The sequence below is a fragment of the Gavia stellata genome, chromosome 2, assembly GCF_030936135.1.
Source record: "Gavia stellata isolate bGavSte3 chromosome 2, bGavSte3.hap2, whole genome shotgun sequence".
NCBI classification, from domain to species: Eukaryota; Metazoa; Chordata; class Aves; order Gaviiformes; family Gaviidae; genus Gavia; species Gavia stellata.
In genome coordinates, this window is record NC_082595.1 from 95,827,090 (window position 1) to 95,845,738 (window position 18,649).

The window sequence follows — 18,649 nt, forward strand, 5'->3', positions numbered from 1 at the left end:
AACAAAAATAACACATTCCCAAAAGCAGCATGATTCATTCCTCAAACCAAATTCTAACTTGCCTCCCCAAAGTAATAAAGACTGTTCTATAAAACTGGGGCTGCTTATTGGAAGAAATAAAAAACCCCAATCCACTTAAAGCTGAGACTTCCTAGGGGAAAAAAGTTCTGATGCAGATGCATGGAACAGCAAGTTTCACCCTGATATATATAGTTATAAATTTAGCACAGGTATAAGAAAACAAACACAGAATTTTTTACCTCCTCAGGTACAGGTCATACCAACAGCTCAGCTTATAATGACAGTAACACCTCAAAGTCCCATATAAAGGGCAATGTGTGATGGAAAGTTATGTGCACGTAAGAATAAAAAACTTACAATGATAATGCAAATTATCAGCACTGCTTATTCAACAATGATTAATGTAGGTGTGCATTAAATACCACTTAGACATACTAAGCTATTACAAAACCTGCTGTATGTATTATAGCAATTAAAAAATTAAATCCACTATTTTAGTGCAAGACCAGTCGTACAGCCAGTGCAGTATACAGGCACACTTTGTGCCAAATTAACAGTAAAACATGAGCATGAATTCACAGTTTCAATGTCTGGAGTAGCTACATAAAATGCAAATCTGTTATACCACTAACTGCATTAAACTATCTACATAACAAATTTCCTATTTGCATGACCTGTGTAAAAGTCAACAGAAAGTTTATAACAAAACTTTTTAAAATACATTTATTTTTGTCTTTTAAAAAAATGTAATTTATATCATATATTTGTAAAAGCAAAGTTGTGGTTTTTTTAGGAAAAAAGTGTTTGAGAGATCAAGTCTTTACGTAAAGCAAAAGAAAAGGAGAAAATGGTCACTGACTGCTACAAGGATTTTCATCATAAAGAGGAGGTTTCAGCAAATCTCCAACCTTCCAACATAGGCGGCATTTTTAATAAAGCATTAAAGAAATTTAAGTCCATGTTTAAAGAGAAATAAAGACTATTTCTCTTATGAAATTAATTTTTAATATAGTACTGTGCAATTTTTATCCACTAATTCAGATTTTAGGCTAAGCTTCCTCTTCCTATGAGCTATATTTTAATATCAAAAACCAAGGCCCCCAGAATCCTGTTACTTCACAGCACAGAAGGCATTTGCCTCATTCAGAAAAGCAGCCAAATCAGCGAGGGAATTTTACTGATATAGATAATTCCTAACTGGATGGCAAAAAATAATCAGTGGCCCACACAGCCTACAATCCACTGGGAATTCGCAATATTATTGCATAAAGTTTTGCTTACCAGCTCTAGCAAGGCACTGAAAGGCACTTAGAAGTACAGCAGCGATAATAAATTACCGTACAAGAGAAACAGTGTTCTGGCAGGTAGAGCACCAAATTAAGATTCAAGAAAACAGCATTCAACTACCTCTTCTGTCAAGGACCCACACAAACTCTTTGGAAGTTACCTCTTCTTTGTGCTTCTTTATTTTCTCATTTTTAACAAATCTTCTCTGATCAGAAGACAAAAAAAGTATTCAAACCTGTTAACTGCAATGAATGCCTGTGGCCTCAATAACATGCTTGTGATGAATGAAAGCCCATGTGGATTTGTTTTGGTTTGGTTTGTCTGCTTGGTTTTGTGGGGTTTTTTGTTGTTGTGTTTTGGGGTTTTTTAAGTTTTTCCATTTAAAAAGGCAGCATTTTAGTTTTTATTGCTGATAAAATAGGCTTTAGAAAAAAAGTCACCAAAATATAAGCAGAAGCACTGAAGCCTACACCTGATGCACAGAGCCTAAACCAACAGTTCTAAGATGCAAGATGCTTCATAGGAAACAGTCAAGAACCTGTGGAGATAATGATTCTGCAGCCAGAGATTTAGGGTGTTTTCGCTATTTTACCACACCATGGTATGTTTCCTCCATGGAATTCAGTTTTTCTGAGCTGCAAGATGCCAGCATTACTTGTCTCCCTGCCTATAGCTGGTTTTGGTCCATCACTCTACCACAGAAACAAAGTCATCGCACAAGCTTCCTGATTTGCTTGACAGGGCTAGTGAGCAAGGTGCATTGAGCAGCATCCCTGTTCTTCCATCTTATGGCCCTATTTTCAACAGCTATAGTTATTAGAGAGAAAAGACATTTTTAAAAACATTTTAGAATATGAACTGCACAAACACTTTGAAAAGAGCTCTTGCAAGAGCTAGGAGATCAAGGCAGAGTAACGTATATTTTCTTTAAAAAGAAGCACTGATCTTAAAGCTGAGGCTTTGATTTTTTCCTAAATCTATAGGGCTATTTTATTAGCAGTAACACTGTAAAAACACAAACCCCTCCAAGCATCCTATTTGACACGTATTTGTCAAAAATTGACAAACCTTATCACAATTAATGAAGCTTCAATTGTACCTTGTTTCTCAAACATCAGTATTTTCTTGTTCTTGCTACCAGTTAGGTCAAAACCATTTCCCTTTTCCACCAAAACAGTCAGTTGAAGAATTAAAAGCATCTACAGATGTTCACAAAAAGCTACTTATAACACAGGAGAGCTGATGCTTCTCCACAGCAACCAGATAGCAGTACAGATGGATCTTCTGTCCAATTTCTAACCTTCATCCATCCAGTATAAAAGGAAAGGAACAAACAGCTTGCACAATTATCCAGTAATTGCCTACTGCCAAACAACTAAGAACTGAAGAGTGAGAATAACTATTATTTGAAACCAACGACCAATTTTCCAACTATTTACTGAAAATTGCTGCACTGATATTAAAAAAAAGAACAATTTCCACAGTAAAGCTGAAAAAAGCAATTCCATGACAAGAATCAAAATCAAACTGTTTAGTAATTTTCTTCAATTTATTGGGAAATGTCAGAAAGAGGAGTCCAGAGACACTGCCACAGGTATCTGATAAAGCTGAAGGATACTTGAGATTAATTCGAAGAATTTTTCTTCTCTGATAGGAAGAAACATGTATTCCTCTTTCAACTCAAAGATCATCAGTCTTGTGGCAATGCTTTCAAATGCATTTTTGGTTCAAATAATAACAAGCATCTTCCATGATGAAAATGTAACTAATTAACACTCCTGCCCTGAGGTCTCAACCTCACTTCACGGGTGAAATATGAAGAAATGGAGGATAAGCAGCAGCAGTGGTTATTTTGGGGTAGTATCAGTATGGGAGATGCTTATGTTAAGGCAGCGTGTTCTTTGTAGCAAAAACTGTGTTAATGCATGTTTATACAGTACCCAATGTGAAGGGGCCACTAGTTTTCAGATGAGACTTCCAAGCACATCTCTTCCGATAGCAGCCGCTTCCTTGAAGTCCATACTCTAACCATTTCTGTTAGTCAACTTTAATAACACTGGCAAAAGCTTTTTAATATTGCACGAATATACTTCATCTTCATATGAATTGGCAGCTGTAAGGACTTACTCATCAGATTCTGAATGCTTTCCTTCCAAGCTGATTTCAGTCCAAAACGAAGACAGTCATGACATACATTAATAATAGTATCCCTATTTCCAGTATTAACTTCCAATTTCTAGCTTGTAATTCTTAAGTATGCTGGAGAGACTGAAGAACATCACAAAGAACATGATGTAGGCACTAGTAATCTGGTTTGTGCAATAAATGAGCATCAAATTCAATAAGCTTTTTCAAACAGGGCTTGCTAAATCATTACTCAGAATTACTTTAAGAAAAACTGTATGACTAAAGATGTAAAATGAAACATCAATGTACACAGTTTATAGTAAAAAAACCAAAACTAATTCATTAAGGTTAGGAAGATGTCAGCTGAAGGGTGTTCTCTCTGATTGGCTCATAAGGATTCAACATTATAGATACTGAGCAGTCACACATGACAGTTATTTATTCACAGGAAAGCCCAAAATCTAGGAAGCAAGTTTGGTTCAAAGGTGAAATTGGACTAAGAATCACAGAATCACTAAGGTTGGAAAAGACCTGTAAGATCATCAAGTCCAACCAAAAAAAAAAAAAAACCACCAAAAAAAACCCAAACAAACCACACCACACAACAACAACAAACCACAACACACCAAAAACCAACCCACCCAACACCACACAGCTCCATGCCCATTAAGCTACATCCCACAATGCCACATCCACACGCTCCTTGAATACCTCCAGGGAGGGTGACTCTACCACCTCCCTGGGCAGCCTATTCCAGTGTTTCACTACTCTCTCAGTAAAGAACTTTTTCCTAATATCTAGCCTGAACCTCCCCTGGTTCAGGGGCTTGGTGTTTTTGGTTGTGTGTTTTGTTTTGTTTTCTTCTCTCCTGAAAAACACTAAGAACCTAAAACACTTGCTTCTGTTGAGCAAAAACTGGTTTGGCCAGTTAAGGGTTGCAGAACTCAGACTACCAGAGAAAAAGAGTTTACAACATCAAAACACAACAGCCTGGCATTATGTTGGCAAAACACAGTTCCAAACAAAGACCAACTCAGCTACAGAGTTCTCAGAAGTGTGGCTTTTCAGTACAGGTGCTTGGTGCACATGCACGTACTGATTAACCTCAAAATCTCTACTCTTCATCACATGAGTATCAGCAGTATACAAACTATTCGAATGTCTATTTGAATGACAAGTTTTTATTTTAATGCCCAGAGTACCACTATAGTGCCTGAAATTTTGTAAAGACTTTACAAGTTACTCACTTTCCTAGCCATTTAAAAATAAAGCAAAATAGCTAACATTTATGGGGATATCTTTCTCAAACGCAACCAAAACCACTTTCTCCATTAAGAACTACCTCAGTACTATTATATTCTGCCAATGTGTGAGAAACTGAAATCCATCTTAAAACAAGCAACAAAAATATAGAAAGTAACACTGCCTTATCCATATAGCCTGCAGAAATCCAGTAACAGCAGTAGTCAATTTAATTAGCAAGTAAAACAAATGTTCCCCATCTTTCAAACAATCAGCTTCTCAGTGTTCTCCATGGGAAAAAAGGGAAAAAGAAAAGGAGTTCACCGTGCTGTCCCTTGAATGAGCTACTGTTCAACTCAGACAGTCTCTACTCCTCCATGTCTATTATTCTCCGGCTCTTCCCAGTTCAGGAATCATCTGCATGAAATTAGCCACCTACAAAGTCTCCAAGCACTGCAACTGCCCTGTAAACATCTGCAATACACAGCAACCTGCAGAAGTAATGGACACTACTTCGAGCTGTTACAGCTTTTCAAATTAAGTCCATTTTACTTTATAATATTTTAGTAACATTTAGAATTATGCTTTCATATTAAAATAGTTTATCTAACTTCTTACATTCAATCCCATTACAGACAATAATTTGTTAACATATTCTAAGGCTAGACCTTCTACAGCTCTGGTAGCCATCACTGGGCTTCTAATAAATTCCTGCAGATTCATGGTGACCTCAACTTCTTTCTAGTTTTTCCACAATGAAGAATAAAAATCCATTCATTATAGTCTGGACTTTCAGTCCACTTTTTGAGTGACATGCTTAGTCTTCACTGAATTATTATTATATTTATATTTTTTTTATATATATGAATGATTGACAGGAAGCAGTAGAATCAAAAGCATTGCTCAGCCAGCAGGCAGGTCAGAAAGATTAAGAATGATCTCTACAGGTAGCATTACTAGCATAGAATATACCACTGTAGTTATACAATCAGTGTGCTCACAAGCCACATTTCAGAATAAGAGTACCTTCTTCTTCAGCTTAGGCCACTTTAACTAGAAGTAAAAAAAAACACCAAAACACCAACTACAGCATATTACACCATTACAGCCAAACCAAAACAGCTTCTTCACCATTGGATACATTATTCCAGAATAAAAGGCAGAGCTATGGATGTAGTCCTTTGCAAAAGATGGCTTAACTGCCAAAAACATCACTTAAAACAAGCAGGCATAACTAGCATTTATCTAAATTTGCAGACAAATTGAAATTGCCAAACAGCTCTGTTGACTTGAACGAGAGCTAAAAGACTAATAATGATAACTAATGTTGAATTTAAAGTACTTTCCAAAGGAAAGAAGGGAAAATGAAATATCCATACTGAAGAACTGTATCAACATTCTTTGTAAAATACCGTTAAGATACACACATTAAGCAAATCGGTTTTCACCTGGGTATGTGTAGTTTTTCCTTACCTTCCGGAAGAAAATAAAACCCCACAGTCTAGACCCCCTCCTTTAAAGGCTTGGAAAACAAGGAAAAAAAACTGGGCAACTGTTACTCAGGAAAAGTGCACATTAGTCAAAATAATAAATGTGAAGACGACATGCTGTAATCAAGGCTGCAAAAGATGTATCACAGTGCTTCATTAGGTCAACAAAGGAACAGGTAAACAGGAGTTAAAAGTCAACAAATATCAAGATTAATGAATTATAAAGATGACTCATTTATTTCAGTTTTATCAGTTTTCAGAACTCTTCTTTTAAGTCAGCACTGTACCCAAGAAAGCCCACAGAGGGAAAAGAGCTACATAGCTGTGGTACAACAGATTTACAACAGTAATGCTTCAAAAACAAACAGAAAGCAACATAGTGGTAACCATGTACTCGGTAAATAAGGGACTCTTCTCATCTTCCTTATGCCTTACTGTTTTTCCTTTATAGGCCTGTTCTTTGGGCACTTCAGTATTTCTTTTCAACATCCCAGGACTGCAGTATTTTTGTAGCAATTTCTGAACTGTATTTTGAATTCAGAAATGGCTTGTACTGCAGTAAACATAGGTCAGTAAGTGTTCACACTTATACCACCTAAATGAATTGCCTAAGGATGGGAAAAACAATTTGACAAAACAAAGCAGGTGACTATAGGTTGTTGAGGTAAAGACTGTTTATTTCAGATGTTTATTGTAGAAACCTTGGGCTGTCATTATATTTGAGTTTTTCCACTGCTTCACAAAAACCTGGAGAAAACATACCCAGTATGAAAGTGAGCGAGAGTATACCACAATGAAAATTCACTGCTTCCTCCCTAAAAATTAAAGAATTGAAGTAGCTCTATATTTTATGTCCTTACAACAACACTCATGAACCTGAATTAAATAGAGGTATTTTTCTTGCACTAAATCTTTCTATCACTTAATAGATGGTTTATCTTCTCCAACACTGTAACCAGTGTCTGCTTTCTTTTCTTTTCCAATTCTGTTCATTACAGCTTCTACTCCTTCCTTCAAGATAGCCATGTTCTCTTGCCAATTTTTCCTCTTATTCCAACAGTTTCATCCTTCTTTACATATTTTTCATTAGAGAGTAATTTCAACCAACAATACCTGCAGAGTTAAGTCAACATCTAAACAGTAATACTAAAATCTGGGAAAGGTGTCACTGCAAAGAGACTAAGACCCTTCTGATGATACATTCCCTCCCTTCCACTAGTTCAAAGGGAAGTTAAGACACCAGTAAAAACACCATCCCTGGACTTCACTAGCAAATCCAAACAATTTAGAACATCCAATCATTGAGAACAGCACATAAAAAAATGGAGAACAGGATTTTTTTTTTCCCCCCCAACTTCTTTTTGCCCACTACAGTCTCCATCTATTGTCATGGGAGATCATGCTTTGCTGTCCACCCTTCGTCTTCTGACTGCTGCTAGCAGCAGATAAGGAAACTACAGGGCAAAGTAGGGGCACGATTTTCTTATCCTACCACTCCCCTATCTTCAGTGTTTGGATTTCACACACCCATGAACGCTACTTTTACTCACTTTATCACTCATAAGTTTCGTGGGTCACATCAGAAAAATCAACAACAGCCACACACAAGGGTCTAAGAATCAATGGTGAAAGAGAATAAAAATTGGGACACTTTTCACTTTATTCTTTTTTATAGTTTCATAATACTTAAGATAAATATTAGGCCATCTAAATTCTGGACAGCTATACAGAACAAACTTTTCAATTTCTATTCCATGTTTAGACAAAAAGGTTTTTAATCAGACTGAAACATTTCAGTCTTCAGGAGGCTACATTGGGTTGCCTTGGCAGAAAATAAGGGAGGATACGGCACCACTAATGCCCAAAATTTTGTGAAATAACAGAGGCCTAACTAGGAGACACATGCAGATGTTCCCTGCAGGCAAGTCAGGTGCATACTGCTTCTCAGGAAAATGATTCCCTACGCCACCTCCAAGCCTGATCTTTTACCTAAACTCCAGCTGTGGTTCATCTCCAAAGCATCAAATTAAAGACATTTGCAGATACATCTTGCCAATCGCATACGTGTAAGAAATAAACATTTCATACATATATACAAGGAGAAAAAATCCTGCCCACTCTCCTTGAAGGCAAACAAGGTGAAACATGAATGCTCAACATATGTCAATGATAATTTTTTTTACGTGGAACTGAGTGCATCAAGGGCATGTTGAAAGCAACTTAGGTAACCCTATGCACAAGGAAGCATATGCTGAAAATTATGCAAATACGTAGGTGCAGCAGAATGGTCTGTGATCACTAAATTAAGGAAGTTCATATGCTTTATGCAGTTCACGTTTAGGAGGACTTGGATTTTTATGCCTATTCTTATCAAAAAAAGGTAGGTTTAGATTCTTTGAAGGTTGATGGCACTCGTGTAGAAAATTATATTTATTCTACACAAATGAGCAAATTTATTCAAATAAAAGCTAAAATTAGACTGTAAAAAAACCAAAGAAAAGTGTGGAAATAGCAAGGATTTTTTTTTTTTTTTACTTTTGTTGAAGTTTATTTTTACATCCTGGATTTTAGGTGAAGTGCATAATCATAAGCATAACATTTTATTCAGTCCACACATCTTCACATAGCTATACTGTTAGTAGTTGGAGCCACACTCTTTCTTTTCTTATCTAGAAGATAATCACCAAAGTTAGCTTAGTTGATCCAGTTGTTTAGACCATATTTCAGGATCTCAAGATCAATCTCTTAGACAAAAAAGTTGACACTCACATATTGTTGCAGTCCATCTCCTATCATCCCTCCTCAGCTACTCCTCTACTATGGTTATCTATGGCAAATGAAGGGTAGTAATAACCCATATAATTTTTGCCCATTTTCAGATAAAAATTTTGCTCCCTCTGGTGGAAGCAGTGAAAGCAAAGATTATTCTCTGAATTCACCTTACCCCGCAGAGACCTAAAGTCAAGAAGAAAGTTTTGCTCTCCTAGAACTATTCTCATCTCACAGCAAATTTAAGTATCTCCTATTTAATGACAGGTAAGCTGACATGTCACCAAGACGACTCCTTTGTCAACAATCAGGAAGACAGCACCAGATCTAGAAATGGACCAAGGTCCAATGCGCTATTTGTCAGGCTTCACCTCTGAGAAAGAAGAAAGCAGCAGAGACACAAATACAACATGAGTACAGACAGGAAAAAAATGGAAGGCCAGGTGAGAGACATAACTATAATAAAATCATTCAAGTTGCAACCTCGATGCATTATGCAACACATGATTTTCTAGCAGCCAAGTTGTTATGATAACCCTTCCCATACTTCTCTTTAGCTGTCAGGGATGGGAAGAACATAATTACTTTTATTCCCTCTCTCCCCTAACAAGACAGAGGGAATACCGTGGTACATTAACATTCATTCACTCATTCATTAAGGACCCACGTTGACAGAGTTGTCAACAGGATGCTTCCTTTGCTGAGTAGCAAACTTAAGTTTCCCCAAGAAGTGAAAAGATACAGTTCTTGTAAGGTTTTTCACCCCCAAGGGGTGATTTTTTTTCCCTGTAACAAAAGAAAGGTGTTCAAGCTTGCCTTCACAAATCTACAGAGATAAGCATAGGTTCTTGTTCACACCAAGCCATCTTCCCTTGCACCAAATGACTGAAAATAACAATAGAAAAATTGGAACAAGAAGCCTATCAAATACATACTAGCTTCTCCAAGTAGCCATTTCGGTTAACTTGGTGCAAGACAAAATAAGAGCCAAAGGAAGGGTTAACATAGCAACAAGTTATCACGTAAGACCTTGTTGGGGGATATACACAGAAGTGGAAAACAAGTTCTTCTCCATTCCTATAGCTAACTAGTACTCTAGTACCAAGAAGAAAGGACTAGGAACATCAATCTGCTAAAGCAACAAAGCTTTTCTCCTGTAATACAGTCAAGCACATAGAGGAGACTGTTCTTACACATGTGTCAGATGGCTCTGGTGGAGCCTCCATCTTTTACACTGACTCCAACAAGCACATAACCAACATCATTCTCAAACAAATCTGTGCCTCTAGTTCTACCAAGCATTAAAGTCAAAAAATAATCAATTTTTCACACTCAATCCACACACAGACATGTATGATTAATTAGTTCAACCTTACAGATAGCAGCTTCACCTTTAACTGAAATTTCTACTTCCATTCACTGCCAAATAGGCAAGGTTCTTCCGTCCATTTGTTTGAACACCCAGACAGTAGAGTAACATTGACACACGTTACCTGGATTGGTCCTTCCAGAGTTACATGTCTTCGCCTTCACTGAAACTTTATAGGAGGATAATTAGACAGTAATGACTTAAATGTAAATCACATTTGCAACATTTTGGATACAAAGATTAGTATCTACTTGTGGTAAAAACTGAAACATAGAAATAGAGAAACAAAACGCATTCGTCTCCATGAGTTCTGAGTGCTGGTATTATTCTGGAGTGCCCATTTCAAGTACCTGCTGTAGTGGTATGACTGTAGTCATAGTACAGATTTGGATTAAGTAGTAGAAACAACCTACTAATCAGAAAACCTTTATTCTTTTTTTTTTTTCCAAAGCACTGCTACATTTTCATACCAAGTATGAGTACAGTATCACTGAATGTCATGCATAATCTTTGAGCTCACTCAGCAAAGAATAACAGCACTTTCTTCTTCTCTGCCCTCATTTTCTCCTTTACTGCCTTTGATTTGATTACACTGAAGACATTTCACATCCTTTCTATATTACAAACTTACTATCAAGATAGACTATTAAGCTGAGAGGTTACAAAAGTCGAACTTTGCCTTTTTTTTTAATCAGTTATAGATGCATTCTCCTCAGTGCAGCATAATTTTGTAACTCTTCAATTCATACTCCAGTCATAATCAGTGCTCTTCATACACAACTGGACCTATATTATGTGTGGACCACTGATATCTAAAACCAAAGTATGTATGATTTTGAACTGCTTATAACAAATGTTTTAAACCATGTGTTTAGACAGCCTCCATTGTGATTATCCCCAAAAGCTTCAGCAGAGCTCAAATGGTATTTTATAAAAAACATCTTGGCTCTACAGGAGCATCTGTTGCAAAACATTCAATACAGGGAAGTTTTCCAGGCTTTAATAAAAAGTAACTTTACTATAATCAAAATGCCATACCCACAACATTTAAAATAAATTTGGTAGAAGCTGCACTACGTCATGAAGCAATTAAATTTATGACTACTATTATGACTAGATAATTATACAATGCCAGCATCATGCCATAAAAAGATGGTCATCTCTTTATTTGTTTTACAGTACCCTGTAAAAGCTGCACGTTTTATGGAAATAAATACCCAGCACCTGCCAAGAAGAGCTTACAGCCTGCATGTATGAGGCACTGAGCTATGTGGTGCCATTGATCCCGGATGCAGGTATCATTGCAAGTTGTGCGCAGTATCTATTCCATCACAGCAAGCTCAATTTCAACTTGCCTGCTTTTGTCAGTGTTCCAGAAGATACTTTTTCATGTGTATCCATAACCTAAGGTTCTCTCACCTCCATTCAAACAAACGGCTGGGAGGGGGGCGAAAAAAGAGCCTGTAGTTCACTCACTCACAAAACTCTTTCACTAGACATGCTCCTTCCTCTGTGTTTCATTTACATTTACTTTTCTCACTTACTAGGCATATTTTGTAAAACCAAACAATCAAGTTCTCCCTCTACATAGGCACAGACTGTTTTCCTTGATGCGTTTCATTCATTCATACATTAATGGAGGGGTTTTTTTAATAAGAATTCCTCACGTGAAATTTCCTGGTGCTACAAAATTTATATAAGTTACTTAAGGTTACTTTACTTACATATTCATAAAGACATAAATATTCTGTAGATTTAGGAGGTCTAGACCACTTCCCCCATAAACAAACGTTCTTGTACAACTTCAGTCATTAAATTCTGCAAATCTCAATTTCCCGATCTTATTTTTTAATCTTCTGATGTTTTGTGCAGATAACAGGATTAACAACCTTCAGGAATTTTTATATCACTCGGACAAAAGATACCCCAGAAACGCTCTGCCTACAAAGTACATATGAACTCCCAACAGCATTATGTGCAGCACACGTTATTATTTAACGCTGCATGTAAAAACCACCGGCAGACGCATGCAGGCACAGCACACTGCTTTGCATTTGCAATTATTACCCAACCTTTGCATTGCCGAGCTGATACCGGCCCCGTTCCCAGCTGCGCAGCCACATCTGGCCAAAGAGGGATGCCAACAAGTTGGCCAGCCGGGCCGCGATCGCAGCCCCCGCGGCCTGACCCCGGCACGCCCGGAGAGGCGCACCGGCGGGGCGAGGCGGGCCGTGCCCGGGATGCGGCCGCGCTGCTGGACCGGCGGGCGCGGGGCGGGCGGTGGCGCGAGCGCACCTGCACGCGGAGCGCGGCCGCAGCTCCCCGCCCCGGCGCCCCCCCGCGGGCTGCGCCCACGCCCCCCTCTCCCCTCACCGCGGGTGCGTGAGGGGAACGGCCACCGCCGCCCCGCCGGGCGCTGCCCACCCTCCCCCCGGCCCCCGCCCGGAGAAGGCGGGGAGGATGGAGGGGCCGCGGGGGGATGGGGCGGGGCGGTACAGCGCGGAGCGGAGCGGGGGCGCTGGCCCGGCGCGGCGCCGCCCCTCCCGGCGAGTCCCCGGGAGAGAGCGGCGGGGCAGGCGCCTCCCCATCCTCACCTGGTCGACGGGCAGCCGCACGGCGTTGCTGAGGGGCTGCAGCAGCGTGGAGCCCGTGGTGCTGGTAGCCATGGCGAGGGCGCCTCTCCCCGCGCCGGGAGAGCGGGCGACGAGGCCGGCGCAACCGCTCCCCTCCCGGGCTCCCGCGGCGGCGGCAACAACGGCAGCAGCGGCGCGAAGAGCCCCAGCCCCTCACGGCGCCGTGACAACAAGGGGCCGGCGCGGCCCCGCCGCCGACTGACAGCGCCGGCGGCCAACCCGCGCGTGGCTCCGCCGCGGAGTGACAGGCCGGCTCACCCAATCCCCGCCCCTCGGCGGGGTAGGCGGGACGAGGTGGCTCCCCTCTGGCGGCCGCCAGCGGCCGCGGCCCGGCGCGGGGGGCGGGAGGGGGAAGATGGTGCCCGGGCGGGCGGGGGTTGGTGAGGTAAATCACGGGGCGGGGGGCGGCTGGGGGGCGGAGGAGGGCTGAGGGCGGGCAGAAGCTGCGCGGAGCGCGCAGGTACCGCGCAGGGCTCGGCGCCGCCTCGCCCTGCGCCAGGCGGCGCTGCGGCGCTGCGCGGGGCGGGGTCCCGGCCGCGCCGCGCTTCTCCGCGGCGTGTGGAGCTCTGACCTGCGCCGAGGTTTGCGCGACCTCGCCGAGGGCGCGGGGGGGGGGACTGATGGGGGCACCTGAGGGGAAATGACACCTTCCTGCGCGGGGTGGGGAAGCAGGGACAGCCTGACAGGCGCGCTCCCCGAGGAAGCGGGGTGCTGGCAGCGCTGGAGGGGTCGGTGCCAGGCGGCGGTCGGCCCAGGTGGCAGCTGTGGAGGTATTTGTCGCAGAGGGTACGCAAAACCCTGTGGGCATAGGCGTATGTTGAGGTAAGGAAGAGATCAGCCCCCCCGTTCAGCTCCTAACCGTCTCCCCGTCGCCAGAACGGGCACCGAGGCAGGTCAGCGCTCGGTAGCTGCGTACCCAAGGGCGGATGGGTGATGGAGGCACACAGGGCATGAGGGTGGTCTGGCACCCTGAAGAAGTCGCAAAGGATGGGTAAAAACCCCTGCTGCTACAGCCACCCTTTGACTTAAGGAAGTCTGTCTGTCATGGCTATAAGCCACAGTTTTTAGTTTATAAACGGCCAGTTTCTTAAATACAGAAACCTGAAGTGGTACAAGCATGAGTACTTTTTCAGTAGGTTCAGCCTAGCAGTGCAGTTTCCGTAAAGCAAGAAGTCATGTGGTGATGCCAATGGTAATAAATCGGTACGCAGCACAACTCTTCCACCTGTCCAGTCAACGCTATCCAATGTGAAACAGAACGAAGCCTTGAGTGAAGGCTTCACGTTAAGAAGCGCAGCAAACTCTACCAGATGACCTTACGCAGTAGGCTGCTTATTAAATCATTCTGGTTTAGTGGCCTGCCTGCCTCTTTGACGTTAGAGCTTTCTGTAGGGTTTTTTCTTATGAAATAACTGTAACCTTAATTGTTCTAAATGATGTTGTGAAGGAGGCTCCAAAGGAATATAATGTTCTTATCTATAAAACTGCTGGAGAATCCTGTGTCTCTTCAGAGAAAACTGCAGGTTATTCCTTGCACTTTATTAAACATTTTTATAATTATTCTATATTATACCTCTAAACACAAACATTTCACCATTTTAAGTATGTGAAAGATGAAATGCCTTGTCCAATATCATGCTAACGGTCTGAACCGCGCCTGAAGTAGTGGCTAGGTATAGTGATTTACATAGCCATTTAAGTTCACGGTTGATGCTAATTGGCAGTAGCAGGAAAATGCAGGTAAGTGTAATTATCTGAAAACATCTGTTGTTTCTCTTACTGAATTGCAGACCACACTCTGTACTTACATTTTAGCTTGTGGTAAGGTCTTTTGTCTGCATTTAAAGAGACTGGTTAATAGGTACAAATAAGTGGTTTTAATTAGGTTTCTTCACTGCGTGACAGGCAGTTACAATTGTGGTAGCATCTGCAGCTTCAGAAGCAATAGCATGATGTTTTTGTAGTAAACCAAAGAGAGCTGCTTTCAGAAAGGGGAAAAAAACTCCAAACTTTTCCCAATTAATTCTGAATCAGTCCCTTAAATCTAAACCTGCAAATTATATATACATGTGAGTGACTTCATAGGAGTGCAGTGCCACTAGGCTCAGTACACTCTGCATTAGACTATACATATGTATATATGTGTATAAAGACTAAGCCCATTTTATCTGATTTTATTTTAGGAAGGAGACATATACCTACTCACAAATCTTTGGAAATCTTAAACTAAACATTCTTGAATGAAGCCACAAAAGAGCTGCTTTAGAAAAGATTGATAGCTAGTTTTGAATCATAGTCTAGTCACAAGAAATTATTCTGGTGCATCTCTATAAATTCATGGAGGTGGTGTTACTGAGACTTCCATGAAATATTCGCAGCAAATAATTGACCTACTGAATGAACTCCTTACTTTCAATTAACAAAATGCCTGAGAATAAGCTCATGATACCACAGCATAAATGTTGCGTTTAAAACACAGCCCTTAATTTTCTGGTAATTTTACTCTTTTTTCAATGTATGTGTTCTTGCAGTGCTCAGAAAATGCAAACATATGCTTCCCTGCATGAATCCTAGGATCTTAGGAGTTCGTACCTGAAAGATAGATTTATCTATACTGTAAATCACAGTATCATTATAAATAGTTTGCATCTGTGGCATTAAGTTAGATAATTACATCTTTCACAAGTTTCGACTGGAGAAATGTGGTGTTTTGGGAAGATGTTCTTGTGCTCTTATTTAGGAAGGTGTGTGTTGGGGAAGACAACATCAAAGAAATACATCTTGAAAATAGTCACAAAATAATAGTCCCTTTGTAGTGACAGGGGAGATTGGTTACATGAAAGAACAAAAGGAGTCCTGCCCCACAGAACTTAAAATCTATGTTCACAATTAAAAGTGAAATATGCAAATGTTGGTCAAGAAGAAAGTAACATGAAAATAAGCAATTTCTGCCAGGGAAAAAGTAGCTTGTCTTTGATGTCTGCTGTAGAATGTATGGTAAGGGCTTTCACGGGCACTGCAGTAAAACTAGGTCTTCTGCTTTTCCTTTTTTTTGAAAGAGGATTCCATTACATATGTTTTCAGAGAACTGCCTGCCTGTGTGAGAATACTATGTTGTGTGTGGGAAGATGAAGCATTGGCTGGCATCAGGTAGCATTCCACATCACATTGACACGGTAACAGTGCAATTAGTCCTGAAAGTTAAATGATGCTCTGAAAAAGAAGGCTGGTGAATGATACAAAGAAGCTAATGTACCCAGAGTAGTGAATCTATAACATTACATGTAAGTGGGACAGTTTCCAATAAACATTACTTACTTTCCTACTGTTTTAAATATTTGCATGTAAGGGAACAAGAAGTGGTACTTCCACAAGGAAATTCTTTCCACCAAAGGCTATCAGTCAAAATGCAGGAGTCGTGTTGATTTAAATAATCCCTGGAGAGTGGCTTAGCATAGCATGAACTTCTTCTGATGTTGTGCGATTAATTTTTTATGGTCCCATAAGTGCTCATGGTTCTTAGGTATAAAAATAATCACAAAGGCGTCTCTCAGCCCTACAGAGATTACTTAATCTGTCAGAATGATGTAACATTGATGTAAAAAAACACTAGAGGTTTCCTGTAAACTTTGTTAGGTGAATGACAATTTAAGATATTCAGGTATTTACAGTACCAGTCGTCCCATATGACATCATACAATAAAGAACAAAAAGAACTGTGGCAGAGGACAGGAAGGGACAATAGGACAAAGTTACTAGATGCACCATTGTGTACAGTTCTTTTTCTCTGTTTGTTTGATAAGTCGTTCTGGGAACATATTCACAAACAGAAAATAGGAACAATTATTGAAACTCCAGTTAGCAAAATAGATGAAAAGAAAAATGGGTTTCAGTATTAGCTGTACAGAGGCAATCACTTACCTATCTGGCTTTGCTTAGCCTAAAACATTTGAGACTTCATTCCAAAGAGAAGAATATTTCTGCAAAAGCTGATACCAGTCAAACTGAATTACTGTTCATAAAAAAATCTACTATTGAAATTTTGGCATTTGTTTGTATCTTTGTCTCACCCTTCCTCCAAAGCAGTCTTTTGCCATCCCTTAAAATACTCTGTACAGCACAATAAGCCTCATATGCATCAGCTGTTTTCTGAACTAATATACTCTTTAGTTAGCCAGGTCTGCTATATTAGTAATTTAGTGCCCAGTGCGATTCCTGTTAATATTAGTAGGAATTCTTCATGATGATACTGTTGATGGCCAGCTCAAGTAACATTTGTTTGGCTCTCTTCTTATTAGGAAAAATCTAAATACCTTTCTACAGTCTAGCTACAGGATAGCTAAAATCTCCCTTTGGCTCTTTTAGCAGAACACTTTTTGGCTTTAGATTTTTGACTTGTTCTTCTGTTTCGGTCTTAGAGCTGCTCTGAGAGTGAGCAAGCTTCTCGATTTTTAAGGTAGCAATCAATTTCTATCGTAAAATGGATTTGGACCAACTTTCTTTCCTCCAAGTACTTAAGTTTTGTAAATTCTGTGATGGGAAAATGCATTGGTGTCTCTCGAAAACATAGACTCATGTTCAGCTCAGACTGTTTTGTTTTTCAATTGTAACATGAAGTCTGTTAACAAAATCAGGCAGAGCTGGTAAAGAAGGGTGAATGAAAGCTCATTTTACTGTTCAGCTGTAAATATCAAGTCTCAAGTACAGATCTTAGAAATGATTATTTCCTTGCTAAAGGAACTTCCTGCTATCACAACAAGGACAAACCAACAGACTTCAACAAGAAGAAGTTACTCTGATAAATGAGTGAGTTGCCTTTTCAAAGCAAATTTTACTCTAAAATTCTTTATGGGGAAATAGTACAAACTGACAGTGTACAGCATTTCAAGGTGTAATAACTCGTGCCACATGCAATTGGGGTATTGTTGTCACTCTGATGATTGAAAAGTTTGGGGAATAGAAGCCCTTTTTTTAGAACTGAAATAAAAGCAATGAACTTCAAAGCTAAGTTATTAGTTTAAGAACAGTTGGTTTGAGCTTAATTAGGTATTTACCTGACTATGAGAAATACAGTGGATGGGAGAGGCTGGTGATAACCTTGCAAGAAACCTACTACTATAAAACAGTAGCAAAGAACTGACAAGTCTACCTTTTTTATTGATTTAACTATAAAAAAAAGCACATTCATATTAAACGCATATGAATAAATGTACAGTGAATAAATAATTTTGTTTAATTTCCTGTCATACTGTAACAGCAGGGCATGGAAATAACTGCTTTTAGCAAGTTTCTCACGTTTCTGAGCTGTCTTTGTATTGTCTCTCCTTGGCTGAAAGGAGAGACCTGCCTTTTCTCGATATCTGATGTTACAGGTTCTCAAACTGATCCTTGCCGCTTAGAGAGCTCAGTTCTCAAGGTTCCTCCCACTTGCCCTAGGTGAGTGCAACAAGATAGGACTAAGACTCTTCTTTATTTGGATTGTTTCTGAAATAATAATATGCCTTATTCATCCCAGAGTTGCTTAAGAGTTGCTTTTAATGCCAAGATAAGCTTCCAGAGTAAAGTGAGTTTATTCTAAGAGCAAAGGTTGAAGTGTAGGAGGGGGTGCAAGTAAATAACAAAAATGCAATTTAAAATTAAGCTTACCAAATAAGTTTTCCTTTCAGTTGTTTCAGGTTCACAGTTAACTTAAGGGAGAGAAAGGGAGGACT

The 18,649-nt window shown here is 40.1% G+C and overlaps 1 protein-coding gene across 1 annotated transcript in view; it reads right to left on the bottom strand.

Moving 5' to 3' along the window:
• MBOAT2 (membrane bound O-acyltransferase domain containing 2) overlaps positions 1–12,971 on the bottom strand; it is a 94,937-nt gene extending 81,966 nt beyond the window's left edge. Inside the window, exon 1 of the mRNA XM_059835520.1 lies at positions 12,900–12,971. Coding sequence (XP_059691503.1) covers positions 12,900–12,971 — 72 coding nt within the window. The remainder of the gene's footprint in view (positions 1–12,899) is intronic.
• Between the last annotated feature and the right edge of the window lie 5,678 nt (positions 12,972–18,649).